Source organism: Amblyomma americanum, chromosome 2 (genome assembly GCF_052857255.1).
Source record: "Amblyomma americanum isolate KBUSLIRL-KWMA chromosome 2, ASM5285725v1, whole genome shotgun sequence".
Taxonomy (NCBI): Eukaryota; Metazoa; Arthropoda; class Arachnida; order Ixodida; family Ixodidae; genus Amblyomma; species Amblyomma americanum.
The window spans coordinates 154076338-154095428 of NC_135498.1; the positions used below are offsets into that span (position 1 = coordinate 154076338).

The 19091-nt window shown below is 44.7% G+C and overlaps 1 protein-coding gene across 1 annotated transcript in view; it reads left to right on the top strand.

Annotated features, from left to right (window-relative positions):
* The window catches only part of LOC144121914 (protein O-mannosyl-transferase TMTC1-like), a 235291-nt gene that overhangs the window by 131865 nt on the left and 84335 nt on the right, over positions 1 to 19091 (top strand). Inside the window, exons 4-5 of the mRNA XM_077655353.1 lie at positions 10859 to 11065; positions 13094 to 13172. Coding sequence (XP_077511479.1) covers positions 10859 to 11065; positions 13094 to 13172 — 286 coding nt within the window. The remainder of the gene's footprint in view (positions 1 to 10858; positions 11066 to 13093; positions 13173 to 19091) is intronic.

Below are 19091 nucleotides of genomic sequence, written 5' to 3' on the forward strand. Positions count from 1 at the left end.
TGCTTACCAACTTCAGCAACGAACACCAACACTTGAATAAAGGACGACTGTGGCGTGCCTTAAAGCCATAAAGGAAACAACGTGCGCGCATAGTTCATCCAGCGCGCCGTCAACTGCATTCTATGCCCCTACTGCCCTGAAATGCGACGTCAATCCGGCGGACCCGTCTCACCACCATCAAGAACTACTCCGGACCCTGCTCCACCGCTACCGTAGCTACTTTGCGTCGTCGGCTCTCTTCAGACGCACACATCTTGCAAGGCACCGCATTATTACAGATGACACTATCCGTTCCCTTCGTTGGTCGCCCTGTCGTATTTCCCCTAAGGAACGCACGCTATCAGGGCTCAATTTCAGATATTGCTCCATACCGGCGTCGGCCGCCCATCTCGCAGCCCGTGGGCAGCCCCTGTGGTGCTTGTGAAGGAAAAAGATGGGACATTGCGGTTTTGCGCCGACTACCGACGCCTCAGCAACATCACAAAAAAGATGTTTATCCTCTGCGAAGAATCGATGACGCCTTGGAGCGACTCTGCGACGCCAAATATTTGTATCCCATGGACCTGAAGCCGGGGTACTGCAAATAGAGGTCGAAGTGAGGAACCGCGAGAAGACAGCTTTCATCACACCAGACTGATTATACGGGTTCCAGGTCATACCTTTCAGTCTTTGTTCAACACCAGCGAGTTTTCAGCGGCTCATGGACACCGTTCTTGCCGATCAGAAATGGAACACTTATCTTGTGCACCTGGACGACATGATTGTCTTCACCCCATATTTAATGAAGCACCTTCGTCGCCTCGACGCGGTCTTGCAGGCTATAATGTCCTCTGGCCGAAAAATGTCATTTTGCTTACGAGGAGCAGAAGTTCTTAGGCCACATAGTCAGCCGGGACGGCTTCCTTCCGTAACCAGAGAAAACCGTTGCCATTGAAAATTTCCCGGTGCCTCGTGACCTGAGAGAAGTTGGCCGCTTCCTCGGCTTACGTGTATATTACCGCCGATTCATTTTAAACTTCTCAAAAATCGCTGCCCCCCCCCCCTTACCCTCTTGACCTAGTCTGATGTGCCGTTCACCTGCGGATCCCGCGGGAGCAGAATTTCAGGAACCAACTAGAAAGCCACTACATATTTTCAGGAACTCCAACGTCACATTCGGACACCGCCCGTTCTCGCGGATTTTGAAGGAAATGCCGGCACAGAGGTGCACACCGATGCGAGCAGAGTTTGTTTGGGCGCTGTTCTGGTTCAGATGCAGAAGGGACAACAACGTGTGATCGCCCACACAAGTTGGGCTTTGTCCAAGACGGAGGCCAACTACTCTGCCAAAGAAAAGAGTCCCTCGCCATAATATGGGCAATTTCGAAGTTTCCTCCGCACCTGTACGGTAGACCTTTCGAAGCCTTGACCGACCATCACGCGCTTTGCTGGCTAGCCAGCCTCCGGGATCCCTCAGCGCGCCTCGAAAGATGAAGCCTACGCATTCACGAACATGATATTACTGTGACGTACAAGTTGAGCCGTCAACATTTAGACGCCGACTGCCTTTCCCTTGATCCCGTGTGCCCAGTTCCTTGGGAAGCCCCTGCTGACGACGCCGCCTTTGTGAACGTCCTCTGTCCCGTCGACTTCGCCAACCAACAGCGCGCTGACCCGGATATGCGAGCCGTACTTGACTTCCTTCAAGGTGCACGCGCCACGCTTCCTAAGGCTTTCAGACGCGCTTTGTTATCTCTCTGCCTCACGAAGAATTTTGCCTTGCGCACTCGCCGTCCCTTAGTTGTCGCGCCAGCAAGCTTGCGCGACAAAATTTTGCACGCCCGTCATGACGAATCTTCTTCTGGCCACTTCGGAGTCACTTGAGCCCTCGCCAGAATTCAAGAAAGGTACTACTGGCCTGGTCTATCTGCCGCAGTGACGCATTATGTACGAACTTGCCGGGTATTCTCAAGCCCATTCCACCCCCGTACAGTTCATTCAGCAGATTGGTATGAACTTTATCGGACCGTTTCCAGCATGAAGCTGTGCAAATAGATAATCATAGTAGCTACTGACTACCTGACGCGCTACGCAGAAACGGCAGCTCTCCCCAGCGGCACTGCCATTGAGATCCCCAAGTTCTTCGTTCATCAAAGTGTCTTGCGGCATGGCGCACCACAGGCTCTGATTACAGACCGAGGGCCTGCCTCCTCAGCTTAAGTAATGCAGCATATTCTTTTTCTGAGTCACACACAGCACCGCAAGACGATCGCCTACCATCAACAAGACACTTGCTGACATACTGTCGATGTACGTGGACGCAGAACATAGAACATGGGACGACGTCTTACCCTATTTCACGTTCGCGTACAATACCGCCCTCCAGGAAACAACCAACATGACACCATTTCCTCTAGTTTAAGGACGCACGGTAAACAACGCTCGACAGCATGCTTCTCCATTTAGAGGGCCACGTAAGTGACGACGTAGCCGCTTTTCTCCAACACGCTGCAGATGCTCGCAAGCTCGCCCGGGTTCGTATCAGGGAACAGGAAGACCGGGATGGCGCTGAATTTCTGGCAGGCGACCTTGTCTGGGTTTGCTAGACGATCCGACGCCGTTGACTGAGCGAAAACTCCTGAGCCGTTATTTCGCTCCCTATAAAGTCCTTCATCGTGTCGGCGAGCTCTTCTATGAGGTTGTCCCTCCCGAGACGACGCAATCGCTCCGCGGTGGTCCACGTGGTCCGCCTCAGACCTTACCACGCTAGGAAGCACTGACCTTGAGTCCAGGCAAGTCCTCTTTAGCATCGGGTCCATGCTTCCCGAAGGGGGGTGCTAATGTCGCCAGCGCTGAAGAGGGCAACGAATATTTTGGAAGAAGTTTTGCAAGAAGTGCGCGGCTCGTGTTCTCTCCACGGCCGTTCTTGCTGACCGCTGCGGTACCTAGTTCTTCGGACTTCATCTATGATCCAAGGCAACTTACCTGCATAAATAGCATACGTGCTAATATTGCTACGAAGACGAAGAAGAGGGCAGTGGCGCAGGACGGAGCGCTCGCGCTAGGCCCGCAACCATTAAATCATATTTTCATCTGTCATCGTGTTGCCGTGTTCCTTGGCTTGCCACCTTGTAACATTTGTTGTGAGGTACTGGGTAACACATCGTCATCCTGGTCCCTTGAGCATTGCCGCCTTCTGCTCGCCTTCGTCGTCGGCCGAGGGAACCTGGACTCCGCCGCCCGGCTCACCCCAGCTCGACCTAACCAGAACCGGCCAGCCGCTTTCCCCCCGCCCCATCCCCAGCCCCGACCAGAAGACACGATGACCAGAACCAGACATACTATGACCCGACACAAACCAAGACGGCACCCCCGCCCAAGCTGTCCGGCGAGTTAATGACCCTTGACCTTCGGCTCTGGGCGACCGACCGGTGGACCTGAAGCTCCGGGAGCAGCCGTTCATCAGATCATATCGTTCATCTTGGTGGCAAGCCTTTCATCCTATTGTCTCTTTTCTGATCATGCTCATCGTCAGCTCACCAGTCGGAATGCAAGCACTCGATTGCTCGGTGGCCCCGGATAATGTTACGAAGACGAAGAGGGAAGTGGCGCGGGACGGAGCGCTCGCGCCAGGCCCGCAACCGTTAAGTCATATTTTCATCTGTCATCATGCCGCCCTGTTCCTTGGCTTGCCACCTCGTAACAATATTGTTCCGCTGGCTGTACAATATAGCTCAACAGACCACACCTACGTATCTATAAAGGTTATAAAATAAAAATCTATTAATGTTAAATCATCCCGTATGTGCCGTTGCAACCTTTACACGCGTTTTTTTAGGAGTTTTGTTGTGCTGAATAATTTGTGCAATTTTTTTATACATCCGTCAGCACCGTAGCTATTTGCGAAATACATGACTTCGCTTTTAGCAGTGAAGCAAAAGCATGATAGAGTGCGTGTAGGACGACGAATATATGCGTCCAACAGCGAAGTGTTTTTAATTTGATTCCTGTTTACTACATTTGCGACAACTAAGCTCCTGTGTTTTAAGCTTCCATTTTTGAGAACCTGTACAGTCGAGTGATGCCGAGCATTGAATTGTGCTTTGAGAAACCAGCAGTTTGTTTTTGATAGTCAAAATTTTAGGAGAAAAATGTGTCGTGGTAGACAGTTGTCAGTGCCTTACTCATGCCTGTCTAGTCGTACAGTTAGCACAGCGCTGAGCGGTGTGAACATTCTTAGCAATTTTGCACCAATTATTTTTGGCAGGCAGTGTACGGAGCTCTGGAAAGTGAACTATCGTAATGTGCAGCGTTATCCACCACGCTGGTCATGCTCCACAACAAGCTTTTGATTCTGAAATGAGGCAATAAAATTTAAACGTCGCAGTAGGCTTATAGGGTCTCTAATGAAAGTCCGGTTGAGTCGGCAGTGCATCAGCCCTGAAGGCTGCCGTCACCGTCACACCCATGCTGTTTATGGTGTTATGCCCGGGATGCCCTCCAGTCAATATGGAATAAAACGGCTACTCTCGTCCGGTGTAGTCACCGCAGCGGTGACAGCAAGTCTCCCCTGAACGCAGGCAGCGTAGCTCTGCCAGTGCACCCTCATCTATATGACGAAGATAAGTCGCCAAGGCCGGCCGCAGTTGACCTGCCCTAAATTACCCGGGTGTCAGCTTGGTCCAGTCATCATACTGGACCACGGCATCTATCGTCAAAGGAGCAGTTTCCGGCGAGCGTTTTCTCTTAATCGCGTGGCCCTGGGCCTTGGCATTGTCGTCTTGCAGTGATGAAGAAGAAGTGTAGGCCACTCGTGCGACCACCTGCACGCCATGTGAACGCCACTTGAAGACCTTCTGGCATCTGCGTGACTTAGATGGCATAGTTGTTATTCTCAAGCTGAACACGTGATATTCCATTTATTTCCATCAAAGATGGGGGAGGCGAGGCAAAAAGCTTCGATAGCAGCTTGACAAGTCCTCGTCCCCTACAAAGCAGCAGCAGTACACGCCGACAACCCGACACATCTTTCATCGAAGAAAAACATAATAATACATAATAAAGTATAGAATGTACTACTCGTACATGAAAAACATAATATTACATAATAAAGTATGGGATGTACTGCTCGTACAAAAAGTGAATACAAGCTTCTAAGTGGGAGGAAGATTAGATACTAATATCTAAGAAAAATGTAATGGTAAAAAGGAGCGCACAAATGTAATACAGCAACATAAAGGCGACATTGGTTGATAGTTCATAACAAAGAAAGCATTGACAAATGTATGCATTCATGACAACAGAATTAGGCAAAGCTTAAGTATAAGTAAAAAATATATAGGACACACAAAGGTAACATTACAGGAATAAAGATTTCAGTTCATGTGGCTTAAGATCAAGAATGTCAATGTTATCCTTTAGGTATGTGTTTAGTATATTAGGAATTCGATATTTTAGTGTCTGAAATCCATAATTAGTCCGGAAGGAATGCACTTTCCAAAACTCGAGATTGCGTGTGGGGTAGCGTGATGGACCTTTTATGGCTAATTCGGCAAACCTTATTAAACTATTGCATTTAGCTTTCTTTTCCCTGATAAGCCCAAGGCACAGGTGATAATTGTACATGTTTTCAAAACGTATTATGCCAAGGTTTTGCATTACAGAGTATATATCACAATCGTATTGAGAGCGTGTAATAATTCTAAGAACCCTTCGCTGTAATATACTCAACTTGTTTATGTTAGTTAGGGTAGTAGTACCCCAGACCAGACTACAATATTGTAAATGAGAGACAAACAAGGAATTATATAGGAGTAACAAAATATTTTTAGGGAGGAAATCTCTATGTCTGTACAAAATGCCGTTAATCGAGGCGAGCTTACTTGAGATGTAATCGACGTGTCTGTCCCAGGACATATGTTCCGTGAAGATCACTCCCAACGTTTTAAATTCACTCACTATTTCTATCTCCGTATTATTTAAACTAAGCGTTAAATTAGGTGGAATCTGTCGTGTCTTAGGACGGAAAACAATCGCTTTTGTTTTAGGAATGCTGATTACCAAGCCATTTTCCTGTGCCCAAGCAGCTACCTCAGCGAGTACAGAGTTGGCTATCATAAACAATTCAGTGCTCTCATCGGAAGAAAAGAATATGCTAGTATCATCGGCGTAAATTACAAACTTAGCTCGATCATCAAGACTGTCAATATCATTTAAGTATAGATTAAACAAAAGGGGGCCAAGAATACTCCCTTGAGGAACTCCAGTGTGAGTTTGTATTAAATGTGAAGGGTGACCATTGACCTCAACAAATTGACAACGATGAGAGAGGTATGATTTAATTAATTCCCATGCATTTCCGCGAATGCCATAAGATTCCAACTTTTCGAGGAGTAAGGTTCTGTTCAGGTAATAAAAAGCTTTAGTGAAAACAATGAACACAGCCAACACAAGTTTTTTTGCTTCGATATTATGTAAAATATACTCCTTTTGATCAAGTAGAGCTAATTGGGTAGACCGATGTTTCCGAAACCCGTACTGTGCGCTCGACAATGCGTCTAATGTATCTAAAAAGGAAACAAGGCGAACCAGAAGAAGTTTTTCTAATCCTTTAGAGAACGCTGGCAGAATTGATATGGGATGGTAATTGCCAAGGTCATTGTGATCTCCTTTGTTATAAATTGGTTTCACTTTCGCTACTTGAAGCTGTTTCGGGAAGGTACCTGTAGTAAAAATCAGATTGAAGATGTGCGTTAGTACAGGTGCTATACAATCAATAACGTATTTTAATGGCTCGATTTGCATACCTTGAGTGTCACAGCTGCGTGAATTCTTGAGTTTCAAGAATATAGAAGAAATTTCTTCGTCTAAAGTAGGTGTAAGAAATAAGCTGTGTGGGCAAGGAGGGTTATTAGAGAGCTTTGTATGTCTAGATAGCTGAGGGGTTGGGAGGCTAGCGAAGTGATCATTAAATGCGTCGGCTAGGGAAGCCCCATTACCTATTATTTCATTTATCAAAAGTTCTTCCACTGGACTAGTTCTTTGTGAGTGGCACAGAACTTCATTTAGTTTCCTCCATGTTGATTTACTATTATTTTTAACTGCACCAAAAGACTTTCCTAGGTAATATGCTTCAGCTTTTTATAATATCTTTATTTAGCTTATTCTGATACTTCTTGAATTCTCTCAGGAGGATGATATCTTTGGTCTGAATGAACCTGTGGAACATGTCGTTCTTTATTTTTATTCTTGCCATTAGATCGCCATTAATCCGTGGCTTTCTTATTTTTCTGGATAAATTAATAGTAACAAAAGGAAAACAAGATATATAAATGTCAATGAACTTTTCAATGAAACAATCATAAGCAGAATTTACATCCGAGCTGTTAAAAACATCTGACCAGTCAACTCTCATGACATCCCTGCGAAATGCTTCCAGCTGGTTGGGCAAAATCCGTTGGAACGTAACTTTACGCTGTGCTAATTTTTCTTTATTTGGAGATTTGACACATAGAATAATCGGCAGGTGGTCGCTAATATCGTAAGCTAAGACACCAGATTTAAGCTCATTCGACTGGTAATTAGTTAGAAAAATATCAATTAGTTTAGATGACTGTAACCTGACTCTTGTTGGCAAACTGATCGTATTTCTAATATAATACATTTCTAGCATTAGCTTAAAGTGTTTAACAGGACTAGACGACTCAAGCAAGTTTATGTTAAAATCTCCTCCGCAAACGAGACTTAGGTCGTTGTCATTTGTGTATGAAAAAAGGGACTCCAGGAAGTTGAAGAATGTGTCAAGGTTGCCTGCTGGTGGGCGATATATCGTAACAAAAAGTTTACGGTGCGAGAGAACAGACAAAACTTCAAAGTCGCTTGAAGAACGTGTATATACAGGTAGTCCTTCATACTTTATATCCTTTCTTATTAACATCATAACACCACCTCCTCGGCCGTACTCTCGATTGAGAGTACAAGAGTCATACTCGGGCAAGCAAAAAGGGTAATCTGCAGTGTCATACCATGTTTCTGTTAACATGAGTACATCAAACTGAACATTTATTTGACTCAAGAGGGATTCTAGAGAAGTGCTCTTATTTCTGGCGGACTGCAAATTTGCATGAAACACCTTGAAAGACGATTTAAAATCAGAACCAATGAATTTGATTGCCTCATTGGGCAAAATGTAACTGTGATGAGCCATAGTGCATAAGCGAGGAAACTAGAATACATCGCTGATGGGCCTTTTACTCTGTGGCAGATTCTATCATATGCAGGTCATTCAGAGACTTGATACGCAAAGCGCTGTCCCCCTCTTTCCGCCGGACGTAGATTTTAGCATTACGGTGCCAAACAAACTTGAAGTTGTGGTCTTTTGCCCATTTTTTTGTTGCCATGAGTAGTTCCCTGCACTGTTTGGTTATGTTTTCTTGAAGATAGATAGCAGTTTCAGCATCACGAAGAACCTTTCGCTTTTCAAACCAGACGTCTCTTGTTTCTTGCCTAGCAAAGCGGACTATGATGCCTGGAATCTTATCGGGTTTCGTCGGGAGGCGGTGAACAGCAAGTAGGTCATCTTTATCAAGTGCTGGTACCTTTAGCGTGTTCGCCACATCGTTTACTTTTTGCAATAAATTTTCTTGGTCCGTTTGTTCGATTCCATGGAATTCGAGATTTAGCTTTCGGTTGCGCCATTCTAGGTCATTTAGTTGTTCTTTCACCGAGTCAAGCCCTGTGTGATCTTGAAGCTCAAGTTTGTGCACTTTCTTTTTCAGCCCTTTAATTTCTTCTTCGTGGCGTGCCGTGTCAGCAAGGACTTTGTCATACTTCTCAGACATTAGTTGAATGGCCTGGTCAATGTTGTCAACAGTGTCCTTTAGACTTAGAAGGACTGAAAGTTTAGCCTGAATGTCTGCAAGTGCGATGGCATAATTAGCCGTTTCCTCACTACACTTGCCAGCTGCAGTATTCGATGAAACGTCCGATTTAGGCTTTTCTTTCTGCCCACCTCGAGTCTTACCGACACGGCACGTTTGGCAACGCCATGCTTTCTTAGTTGTTTCTCTCATAGAAGTAAACTGAGATTCGGGCATACCAGAGCATTTTCCTATATGATATCTGAAATTACATTCACTACAACTCAGATATATATCGCCGGCATCTATTTCAGATGCACAAATTATACACTCTGAGACACCGTCACTGTCACTCATCTTCACTAGACACTCATTGGACACTCATTTGGCAGCAGCAAGGACAGTGGTTACGAGCGAAATTGCAAAAATAATTTCCAAAGACTAACCTGCGAATTGAAACCAGAGGTTCAGAAGGAATGTCGACGTGTCCCCGCTGCTGCCAAAATGAGCGCCGCAGGATTTTCGTCTTGCTTTTATAAGCAGTCCGGCCACTCCAGCGCTGTAGTAAGTGACGTCACCAAGATAAGCGTCGTATGCCGCGGTGATTTCCTTGTAGTGGTGTTCACGTAGACGACTTGCTTGAACCGCACGTTCCCTGAAGATCGGTGCTATGGCGTGGTCCGATGTATCGTTGCCGCGGCACGAGCAGGGAACTGCGAATTGAAACCAGAGGTTCAGAACGAATGTCGACGTGTCCACGCTGCTGCCAAAATGGGGGCGTGTTTCCTAATTATAGAGTGTGTGATGAGTGTCACAGTTTACTTTTCAGGACACGCCTTCATCGGCAGACTCGGCCTCCATATAGGGATTTCAGGCAAAGAAAATCGCACAAAAATCGGCACCGAGTACGGCCGAGAAGCTCCCTCTCACCAATACTCCCGTTTGCTAACGCGCTCCCTTTCACTGAGAGAAACGCTCAGTTGCTCTTGACTTGTACACTGCCTAGATAGTTTGTATAAAGTTTTCCATGTTTGTCTTCATAACCACGTGTCCGACTACCTCGTCACTTCTACGGCCCAACCGTGCTACCTGATTCCCAGCACTGATAAAGGGAATCCAAGAACTATGCTGTAGAAATATTGTTTTCTGTAAAAAGACGTATTTATGGGCTGTAAAATTGGGATTTGAACTATTTCCCCGAGTCGGTTAACATTCGGGACGCGTTTATCAAAATGTGTGGTCGCCACCGTTTTGAAGTGGATGCCGATGCAGCGTTGCTTCTGGGATCCGTGCAAAAAAAAAAAGAAGATGGCGACGCACGTGTTTTGCTTGCGAAAGTGACCGTTGACGGCGATATTTGTATTACATTCTTTTTTGAGTTTTGTACTCTAAAACAGCTCTGTTTTTGATGCGAGTGGCCTGTTTGTGACTGGAAGGCGGCGTGGTATCGATGTAGGTCACCTTCTATGTATCCTCAGCATCAATTTAAGGCGTGATATACAACGAAAGCGTTTAAGTAGTTCAACAAAAAGGCCTTCTTCTGAAAATTGTTGGTCACGCTGAAAAGTTTTGTTTGTAAATGTCAGCACGTCATCAAGTGGTAAGCAAAGAAAAATTCTCTGCATGGATTATCGCTCTGTACTCAATAACTTATGCTTTCTGTCGATTTTTTCTTCTAAATTAAAGTGGTTGGAATGGCAAACAGGCGGCCTTCTAGGGTCACGATAGATTTACATACCACATTGCTTTCTCACTAAGGCACACTGAACTAGACCATTTTGTGAATTCGTAGGTGTGCTTCTCTGTATATCCTTCCTTTTGCGATGTATTGTCCGTAATATTCTAGACTAAAGAGAGGAATACTCAACGCTGGCTTGTACTGCACAACGCAGAAAAAGGTGCTGCATGTAGGACCTGAGAAGCGGAGATTGTACTGAATTAATAGGGTCAGTTTTTACAAAAGTGCCGAAGTGCGACCTAATTTAGAATGTAGATTCTCGAGCGCATTAATTGCTTTGCAGGATATGTGTGTCCTGTGCTACCACCGGAGAGAGTGCGGCCGGGTGGCTGGCTGCGTGCGGACTGTTGGCTGCCTGCTCTCTGCTTGCCAAGGAGCAGGGCATCACCGTGCTCCCTCTTTGCGTGGCTCTGCGCGTCCGCACAATGTTTCCGCCGTCGACGCGATTCGGCGAGCAGTGTTGCAGGGACCATTCACGAGGCGAACGGAGGTGAGGATTATTTCTGAATACATTATTCGATTTCTTCTGTGTGTGGAACCTCGAGCTGTGATGTAGAGAGCTGTCGTCTTGAAAAACAATGAAGCCAAGAAACATTAGTGTTCTGTCGGTCAAGTATGCACAACGCTTTCAAGCCTGCGAAATTGCTGCCTGCATTTTTACAGAGGTTTTCTCCTCGTCATGCTTCCAGCTCTAGTGGTCATGGAATACACGCTGGAAGTTTGGTTCATAAATATCTTTATTCTGCGTGCACGCCTTCGGCATGCAAGGAACTGAGGAATCGAGAGAATTTAATCTGTAACTTTGACATTAACAATAATTCATCTAAACCGATATGACTACGAGGGCCTTCTCCAACCCGTCTTTGCATGCCCAACTTGCTTTCACGGTGATATGCCCACCGCGCAAAAGACCATATACAACAAAATATTAAAAGCGGTTGTCGCATTTGTTGAAAGCGACTTGTTTGTATGCCTCTATGTAGTGTTATAACGTAAGAAACAGGAAAGAACTTCATGCAAAGCGCATTTTTATCATAAAAGAATAACTGTAAGAGAACACCTACTACAAGCCGTTCATCTTGCGCCAACATTTTCCTTCCGGAATATACCTGTTCATTTAATGTGTCAAAATTCCTGACGTTTCTGAAAAAGTGAATGTACACCCAACAATATTCGCCCTCATATCTTATGCCAGCATTGCGCTGCATTATAACGGAAGCTCTGAACTTTTTGAAACGCTAGATGAAAATTCGCTGGGCATTTCGATCTCGGTTTGCCGATATACTTATGCTCGGCCTCCTTATATCAGGGTGACATAGGGCAACATGATATGGCTTTTCATTGAGGATTTAATTCTTGACCCATTTCCAGCAACAGACTGAGGTTAATGATTTCTTAATGGTTTCCACTTGGCACATTGATGTAATTGCGAGATAAATTAAGTGCAGCCCAGCATTTCTTGACCATCTTTGACTTTGGGCGAGCATCTTTTAGGCGGAGGAACCGTCACATTTGGCACAATACAACTGCAGCGCACGTAGTGTCAGCACCTTTCCCCCTCAATACCCATGAAGAGGCCTGATAGAGGATTGGCTTGTTCCGCAACGTTCATTACAAACAATCGGCATGAGTGACAGTTTGGACACGTGTTTAGCTTTCCATCTTGCAGAAAGAAAAGAAATGCTCTGAGGTGGGGTTGCTAGGCAGGTCTTTCTGGCGCATGACGTTTAATTTTCGAAGCTGCGCTGCTGATGTGGCATCGCAGTTTCCTATTCAATTTTGAAGAGGCATGTAACATATGAAGAAGCGTTTGTTTTTATATGCGACTTCAACTGAGAAGAATAAATTTGAAGCTGAGTTAACGTTTAGAGTAATTGAACGAGGTGAGCTTAGCGGCACTATTTTAGAAATAATCACAGATTTCGGCAAGCTCAGGCTGGCCTGCCTGCTTACTGCTTACGGTTGGCCTGGTTTGGTTGGTTTGGTTTGTATGTGCTTTTAACGAACAAAAATAGTTTCAGACTTGCGGATAAAACAAAAAAAGAAATGACTTCCCAGAAGAATGTTTACTCGATTGTAAAGAGGACCATTCACCCCCCACGACTTCCCTGTTCAAACGACACTGTAACCCAAGATGTCACATGTAGCATAACATTCTCTTCAAGAATTACAGCCAAAAGAATGACCATACGCGGGGTTGCTTGTTTTATAAAAGTCAGCCGGATTCGTTGATAGAACAAATTCTCATGAAACATCTTATGATTGCTTCAGGTTGATACAGTTTAGAGATCGCCTTTGAAAGTAAGTAGTCATGAAGAAAGTTTTGTTACTCTTTTAGAGCTAGGAGTCTGTCGTGTGTGGCAGTGGCATGACACGTCATTCCTATACAGGAAGATTTCACAAGCGTTAAATTTTTTACCCCCACAGAAACGTCTTTGGTTTCAAACATGATCTTATTCTTAGCAAGAAACCTCTTTATTTTGTTCTAATATTTATTCCTTTTATTCCCGCTTCGCAGGTTCCCCTGTCGTCATTGCATCCTTGACACTGCCCGAAAAGCTGCAAGAGATCGTGATGTACTGACATTAATGGGTGTGGTGAGTACGACTTTATTTCATTACGTAGCTTTAGATAATCAATGCATGAAGCAACGCAATGTAAACCTGTCACTTAGCGAAATGAACAAAAACTGTAAAGATTTCACTGTACACTGAGCACCCTTCGCAAAATGGACGGGCATTAGCTAAGCTAGGATAAGCGATAGAGAACGGAGGGATAAATTTGCGACTCCGTGTCCATAACCATAACATTGGCCTCTTTTAGCCCCTGGTTGCACCCACGTAGCATCTAGTATGCAATACGTTGTCAGAGCAACATTAACAGCAGGCATTTAAAAAGATGGGCGAGTGCTTAAACAAAGCCTGTAATACGGCATTAAGAAAGAGGATTGCGTTCACGGATACGCTGCCAACACCTCTTTGCAGACAGCTGCGACATGTCGCACCCCATCATATGATCCCGATGCGTGAAAGTACTCGTAAAGTCTTGCATGGAAACAGCTCCACTGGCTGCTAACATAATATCTCGGCTTGAACACTACGACGCATGCATCCTTGCTCAGTGCATGAACACAGGTACTTCATATGCATTAAGCAAACACAAAAAAGAAATTAAGACACCCAGCGATGGATAACTTCTTGAGTTTTGTATTTGTGGTGCTGATTACTCGTGGTGACGTCATAAAAAAGGCGCTCCATACACGAAGCACATTTACTGGCCGTGGGGAAGGCGAACGGTAGAACAAAAGCGGAGCGTTTGCTTGTGTACCAGATGGGGTTACTGAATCGCCAGCCTATCTCTGAAGCTTAGGCCACAAAATGGCGCAAAAACAGCTTCGTGTCCGCTCCAACTGGTGCAGCAGAGCTTGTGGCCGCACTATTAGCGCTCCTGACGCTCACATTGAATCTTGCATATGTATTTCGTCTCATAGAAATGCGTGAGCATTATGGAACGTATAACCGGCACTGGAGAATGAGGAACGATATTCTCAAAGCAGTTGACTTGCAAAAACATTCAGTCACTGGCGCTCGTGGCAATGCTGCATAAAGTTTAGTCAAAAACTAAAGACAATAAAAATATAAATTACAATTTAAAAATTACAAACGCTGTATAAGCACTAAAATGAACTGAAACTCACGCTCGGTCTTGCGTACACTGCTCCAAGTATGCAGCGAAATGCCGATGTGTTGTAGGGGTGGTGTATATTTACAGGTAGGACTCGCCTTACAGTGGCCTCTCGAAAAATGCTGTTGTGACGCACATATCAAACATTCGCACCTCGCTTGCTATCGAAGAAGTATGGACCTGGCGCACCATAAGATATACTACAAATTTTCAGTCACTTATGAGCAATGTCTTTGTTTGTTTTATGAACTGGCGTTGCTTTTCTCCTTTCTGTCTTCGACAGATCTGTTACCTATAACAGCATGCAAAGGCTCGTCTGTGCTTAAAAGGACAGTCTGCTGACTTTTATCGACTAAACATTTTTTTTCGTCAGTCGCAATCATCTCGTTGAAATAAACGAATGCCGCATTGCAGCGCTTGGAAACGCAGCAGAATAATTTAACTACTGAGTTCTCGATATGGCCGTCTCATGTTTTTAATCGTAGAAGGCGTCTGCAAACCATGATAGAAGAGTCATCATTTAAAACCTAGTAACTCTATGCAACTCCACAGATACGACGATAGCCGCGTCGTCTTGGCAACGTGCTGTAATAAGCACGAAACTAACCGCATAAATTTTCTAAAAACAACAATTGAGACACACAAACTAGCCTTATAAATACTCTTTAAAATAAATCTGACATTTATCACTGATTCCAGCAGCCCTACTGTTGCTATATGCTGCTGCAGCATTATATAGGCCATACTGTTGATGTCTACCTTCATCGCAAAGATGGCGTCGATGCAAGTGTAACCATTGGTGGTTAGCTGGACTGCCTGTGGGCCTTCTTGACGCCCTGTGGATGTTCCATTTACTCACACAACAAGATGGCCGCGCCAGCAACGACGTCGCAACCTCGACGATGAAGAAAAACATGCCTGATGTGCTCTTGATATGTCAGCCGTAATACAGGAAGGCGTCAATGATGACATCCTTCATACCATTGCGACTAGTGCCGTGCGTGCTGCACTCATGCGCCTGCCTGCCTGTGGCGCGCCATTTCCAAGCACAAACGTGTTCACATGTCGACTTGACCTTTGTTGCACAATTATCCTGCGAGCACCGACTGCTATTTCCTGTATGTCGGCACTCATGCCACTCACTGCTTCTCGGTAATAGAAGCCGATGCATTCTACTCGGATGCATATTCTCGCTTTCGTGCTCTCACGACAATTAACACGGGTACTTCAGCGCCTGTTTCAGTGCCCGGAGTGACGTTAGTGCCTGGAGCGACCGAGTGTGAAACAGTGCCACTCCTAGCTGTTATCGCACACGCTCAATGTCAATATGCTGTTGGAGCAGCTATCATGCCGCTGAAAGCAGGCTTCATACACGCATGCTTAACGAGAAGTCGTGTATTTCCTTATGCACGGATATGACGTCAGCATTCAGATACATGTTGCATACCTGAAAGAAGATACCGCAGCGAATTAATTAAGTAAACTGACGTACTTGCACTGAAACAGGAGCAGACGGATAGTCTCATAACGGATACTCTGGACTGAGGGTGACGTGACATCGAGTGTTATTAGAGAGAGCTTTAGTTTCACGTACGTAGAGCCTTCACGTAAGTAGAGCTCTTACGGGTGACCAGTGCGCATGCGCAGAACGCAAAGGGTTTGCGTGAGACTTACGGACGTACGTGAGATTCGGATTCTTACGTTACGGTCTTTGAGTTGCTTGCGTACGTAGCGTTGACAAACATGGCAGCGCCCTGCCCGCCCGCTTCACAGCGATAACAGCTTCGTCGCTAATACCTCGACGCGATATCGTGTTCTAAACTGCTGCATTCGCCATCGATTTGCCCATTCTTACCCTCGCATAAAGTTTCAAGCGACAAATAGCTCTTGTTTTTCAGATATAAGGGCGATTTCCCAGCTGTTAAGCCTGACGAAGCAGCGCTCCGACGCAGTTCGACTGGCTTGGCTTTGACTCGTCTTGTCTTAGAGTGGCTACAGCAGTGTCTTCATCTGTCAGTTGAAGTACGCGCGGCGTCTGTCGCGTACGTGCAACTAAAAGGGTTTGAAACGACATGCGCGTATGCTACGTAGACTTCTCACGTTTGCGTACGTGAACTCTGTACGTACTTCAAACTAAAACTCTCTATTACGGTTTATGGTTAAAATTTCTTGACGTTGATCTCGATAGTAGCGCACAATGGCACCTTCTTCCATTCCACTACTGTGCTATACATGAACTTAATTGCGTAAGGAACCCAGCTACAAAGCTCTTAATAAGTAGCGCCACTTATACGGGGGCATGTTGATTTTAGTGAGCAACACACAAATAATAGTCATTCCGAAAAAGATAAAATTGCATTAAAACTGGAAAGTGAATTGTAGGGTCTCTACATTTTATTCGACCTCTTTGGTGTACGAGATAAAAAGAAGCGGCAAAATGTGTTTAATGCATTTAATTGCAAACGTGTAGAAAATTGGTCAAGTTGGTAAGGATCCAAGTTGTTGCCGCACCGTACGAACGATGACGAAGAGTGGTTCAGTATTTATTGTTGTTGTTGTTGCCTTGGTGATATAAACAACAACAATGAATACTGAACCACTCTTCGTCATCGTTCGTACGGTGCGGCAACAACTTGGATCCTTATTCTGTCGTTCTTCTTCGTCCTCGTTCGTTTGGTGCCGCAACAACATGGATGCAATTAATCCTGTTAACAGCGAAATCTTGTTCGAATTTAAATATATTGCTTTGATGTATGGCTGTCAGTGAGTGGGAAAGAGTTCATTTATTTATTTATTACAACTCTCAAAGGCACCATTAAAGGGGTATTGCATGATGGAGTGGAGTTCAGGACACATAGTTGATTCGATGGGCGATTTGAATGATGATGGGTCGGAATGAAGTACGACGGCGTTTGGCAAGCCATTCCAGTCCTATGAAGTGCGGACAAAAAATGATGACACATGGGTACATGTCCGGGCAGGGGGAGGGTAAACGGCCTTCTGGTGGTTCATGTGGCAGGAGATGCGCTGGGCGGGGCTTATAAATACACTAGATCATGTGGTGATATTCAAATTTATGAAAAAAGGACAGTCTTAAAGTAGTACGGCGGTCTGCTTTGTAAGACGAGCGTTACGTTTTAGTTCAGTGACACTTGTATGATAGGAATAGGCCGAGTGGATGAACCTTGCTTCGCGGTTTTGTGTTGCTTCCAGTAAGTTCGACAGGTTACTTTGATAAGGGTCCCAAACCGCGCATGCGAATTTCACTTTGGGACGAATGAACGTTAAATAAGCTAACAACTTTACTGATGGAGGAGCTATGCGAAGGGTTCGGCTAAAATAAGCGAGAAGACAATAAGCATATTTAATAATCTGCGTTATGTGATGTGACCAACTGAGATCGCGGGTTAAATCAACACCCAAGTATTTATATTCCATTACAGCAGTGCTTTCGGGATTGGATATAAAGCAGTTTGAAGTAGTTTGGGAGTGACGTTGATGAAAGGATAGGAGAGATGTTTTCTTCGAGTTTAAAGACATTAGCGATTTGTTACTTCAGGTTCTTACGCATTCAGTGTCAGATTGTAGGAAATGAATGTCACTGCTCTTGGTTATTGGGCGGTAAATAACGCAGTCGTCTGCAAACGTACGCACATTAGGACAAAAGTTAGTTCGTAAGTCATTAATATGAGTGAGGAAAAGAAGGGGCCCCAAGTCGGTGGGGCAACCCAGACAGAGGAGAAGAATAAGATGTACGCTTATTAGCCAAAACAAACTGCGGTCAGTTAGTAAGAAAATTTCGAAGCCATTCTAAAAAAAAGCAATTAAGATTTAGGCGAGAAAGTTTTAGAAAAAGCCGCTTATGAGGAACTTTGTCGAAGGCATTTTCAAAATCAAGAAACACGGCGTCAACTGGGATGTTAAAGTCGAAGTTGGAGCTTAAGTCGTTAACAAACAATGATAATTGGGTGTCGAACGATAAACCTATTAGAAAGCCATGTTGAGCAGGCTGAAAAAAATTAACTGAAACTTGGAATTTCACAATATGCGAGCATATTATATGCTCTATTAACTTTGAAGGAATGCTAGTGATGGATATAGGTCGGTAATTATGAGTACAAGATGATGGGCCTTTTTGAGAAGAGGAATTACTTTGCCCACTTTCCAGTCTTGTGGTATGACACCTGATGAAAGAGATTGGCAAAAATTTGGGGCAATGTGACGCTAGTAGTATGCTTGGTGTTTTTGAGTACTGTTGCCTTAATGCCGTCGATACCTGCTGATGACATTAGCTTCAAAGAGTCTATAATTTTTACATTACCGTTAGGGTCAAACGTAATATCAGGCAGGGACGGGAAATCAAAGGAAGGAAAATCAGGAAGGTCACCACATGGTTCGCTAGTGAAAACAGCGCTAAAGGTTAAATTTAAGATTTCTGCAACGTCTTGCTCTGCGATTCGGGTGTTATCATCGTCGCAAAGTGTTAGCGTACCGTTAGACTTGGGATGGACGTATTTCCAGAATTGAGGGGTGTTTGTGCGTAGCATATTGGGCACTGTAGACCAAAAAAATGAATGCTTGGCTTTGAGAAATTCTGAGGTATAAGATTTTCCAGCTTTATAATCGAAAAAAGTTTCTTTCTTGCTGTTAAGACGGTTTAGTGTATAATTTAACCACGTCGATGTAAGGCGCTCAGTTACGGTAATTGTAAGAATGTATCTTTTAATGAGGTTGTATCTTTTAATGCAAGCAGAACTCATCATGAATACTCAAGCCTCATGATACTCAATACGTAAGAGGTGACAATAAACTGGGAGCTGAATGCTTTGTTT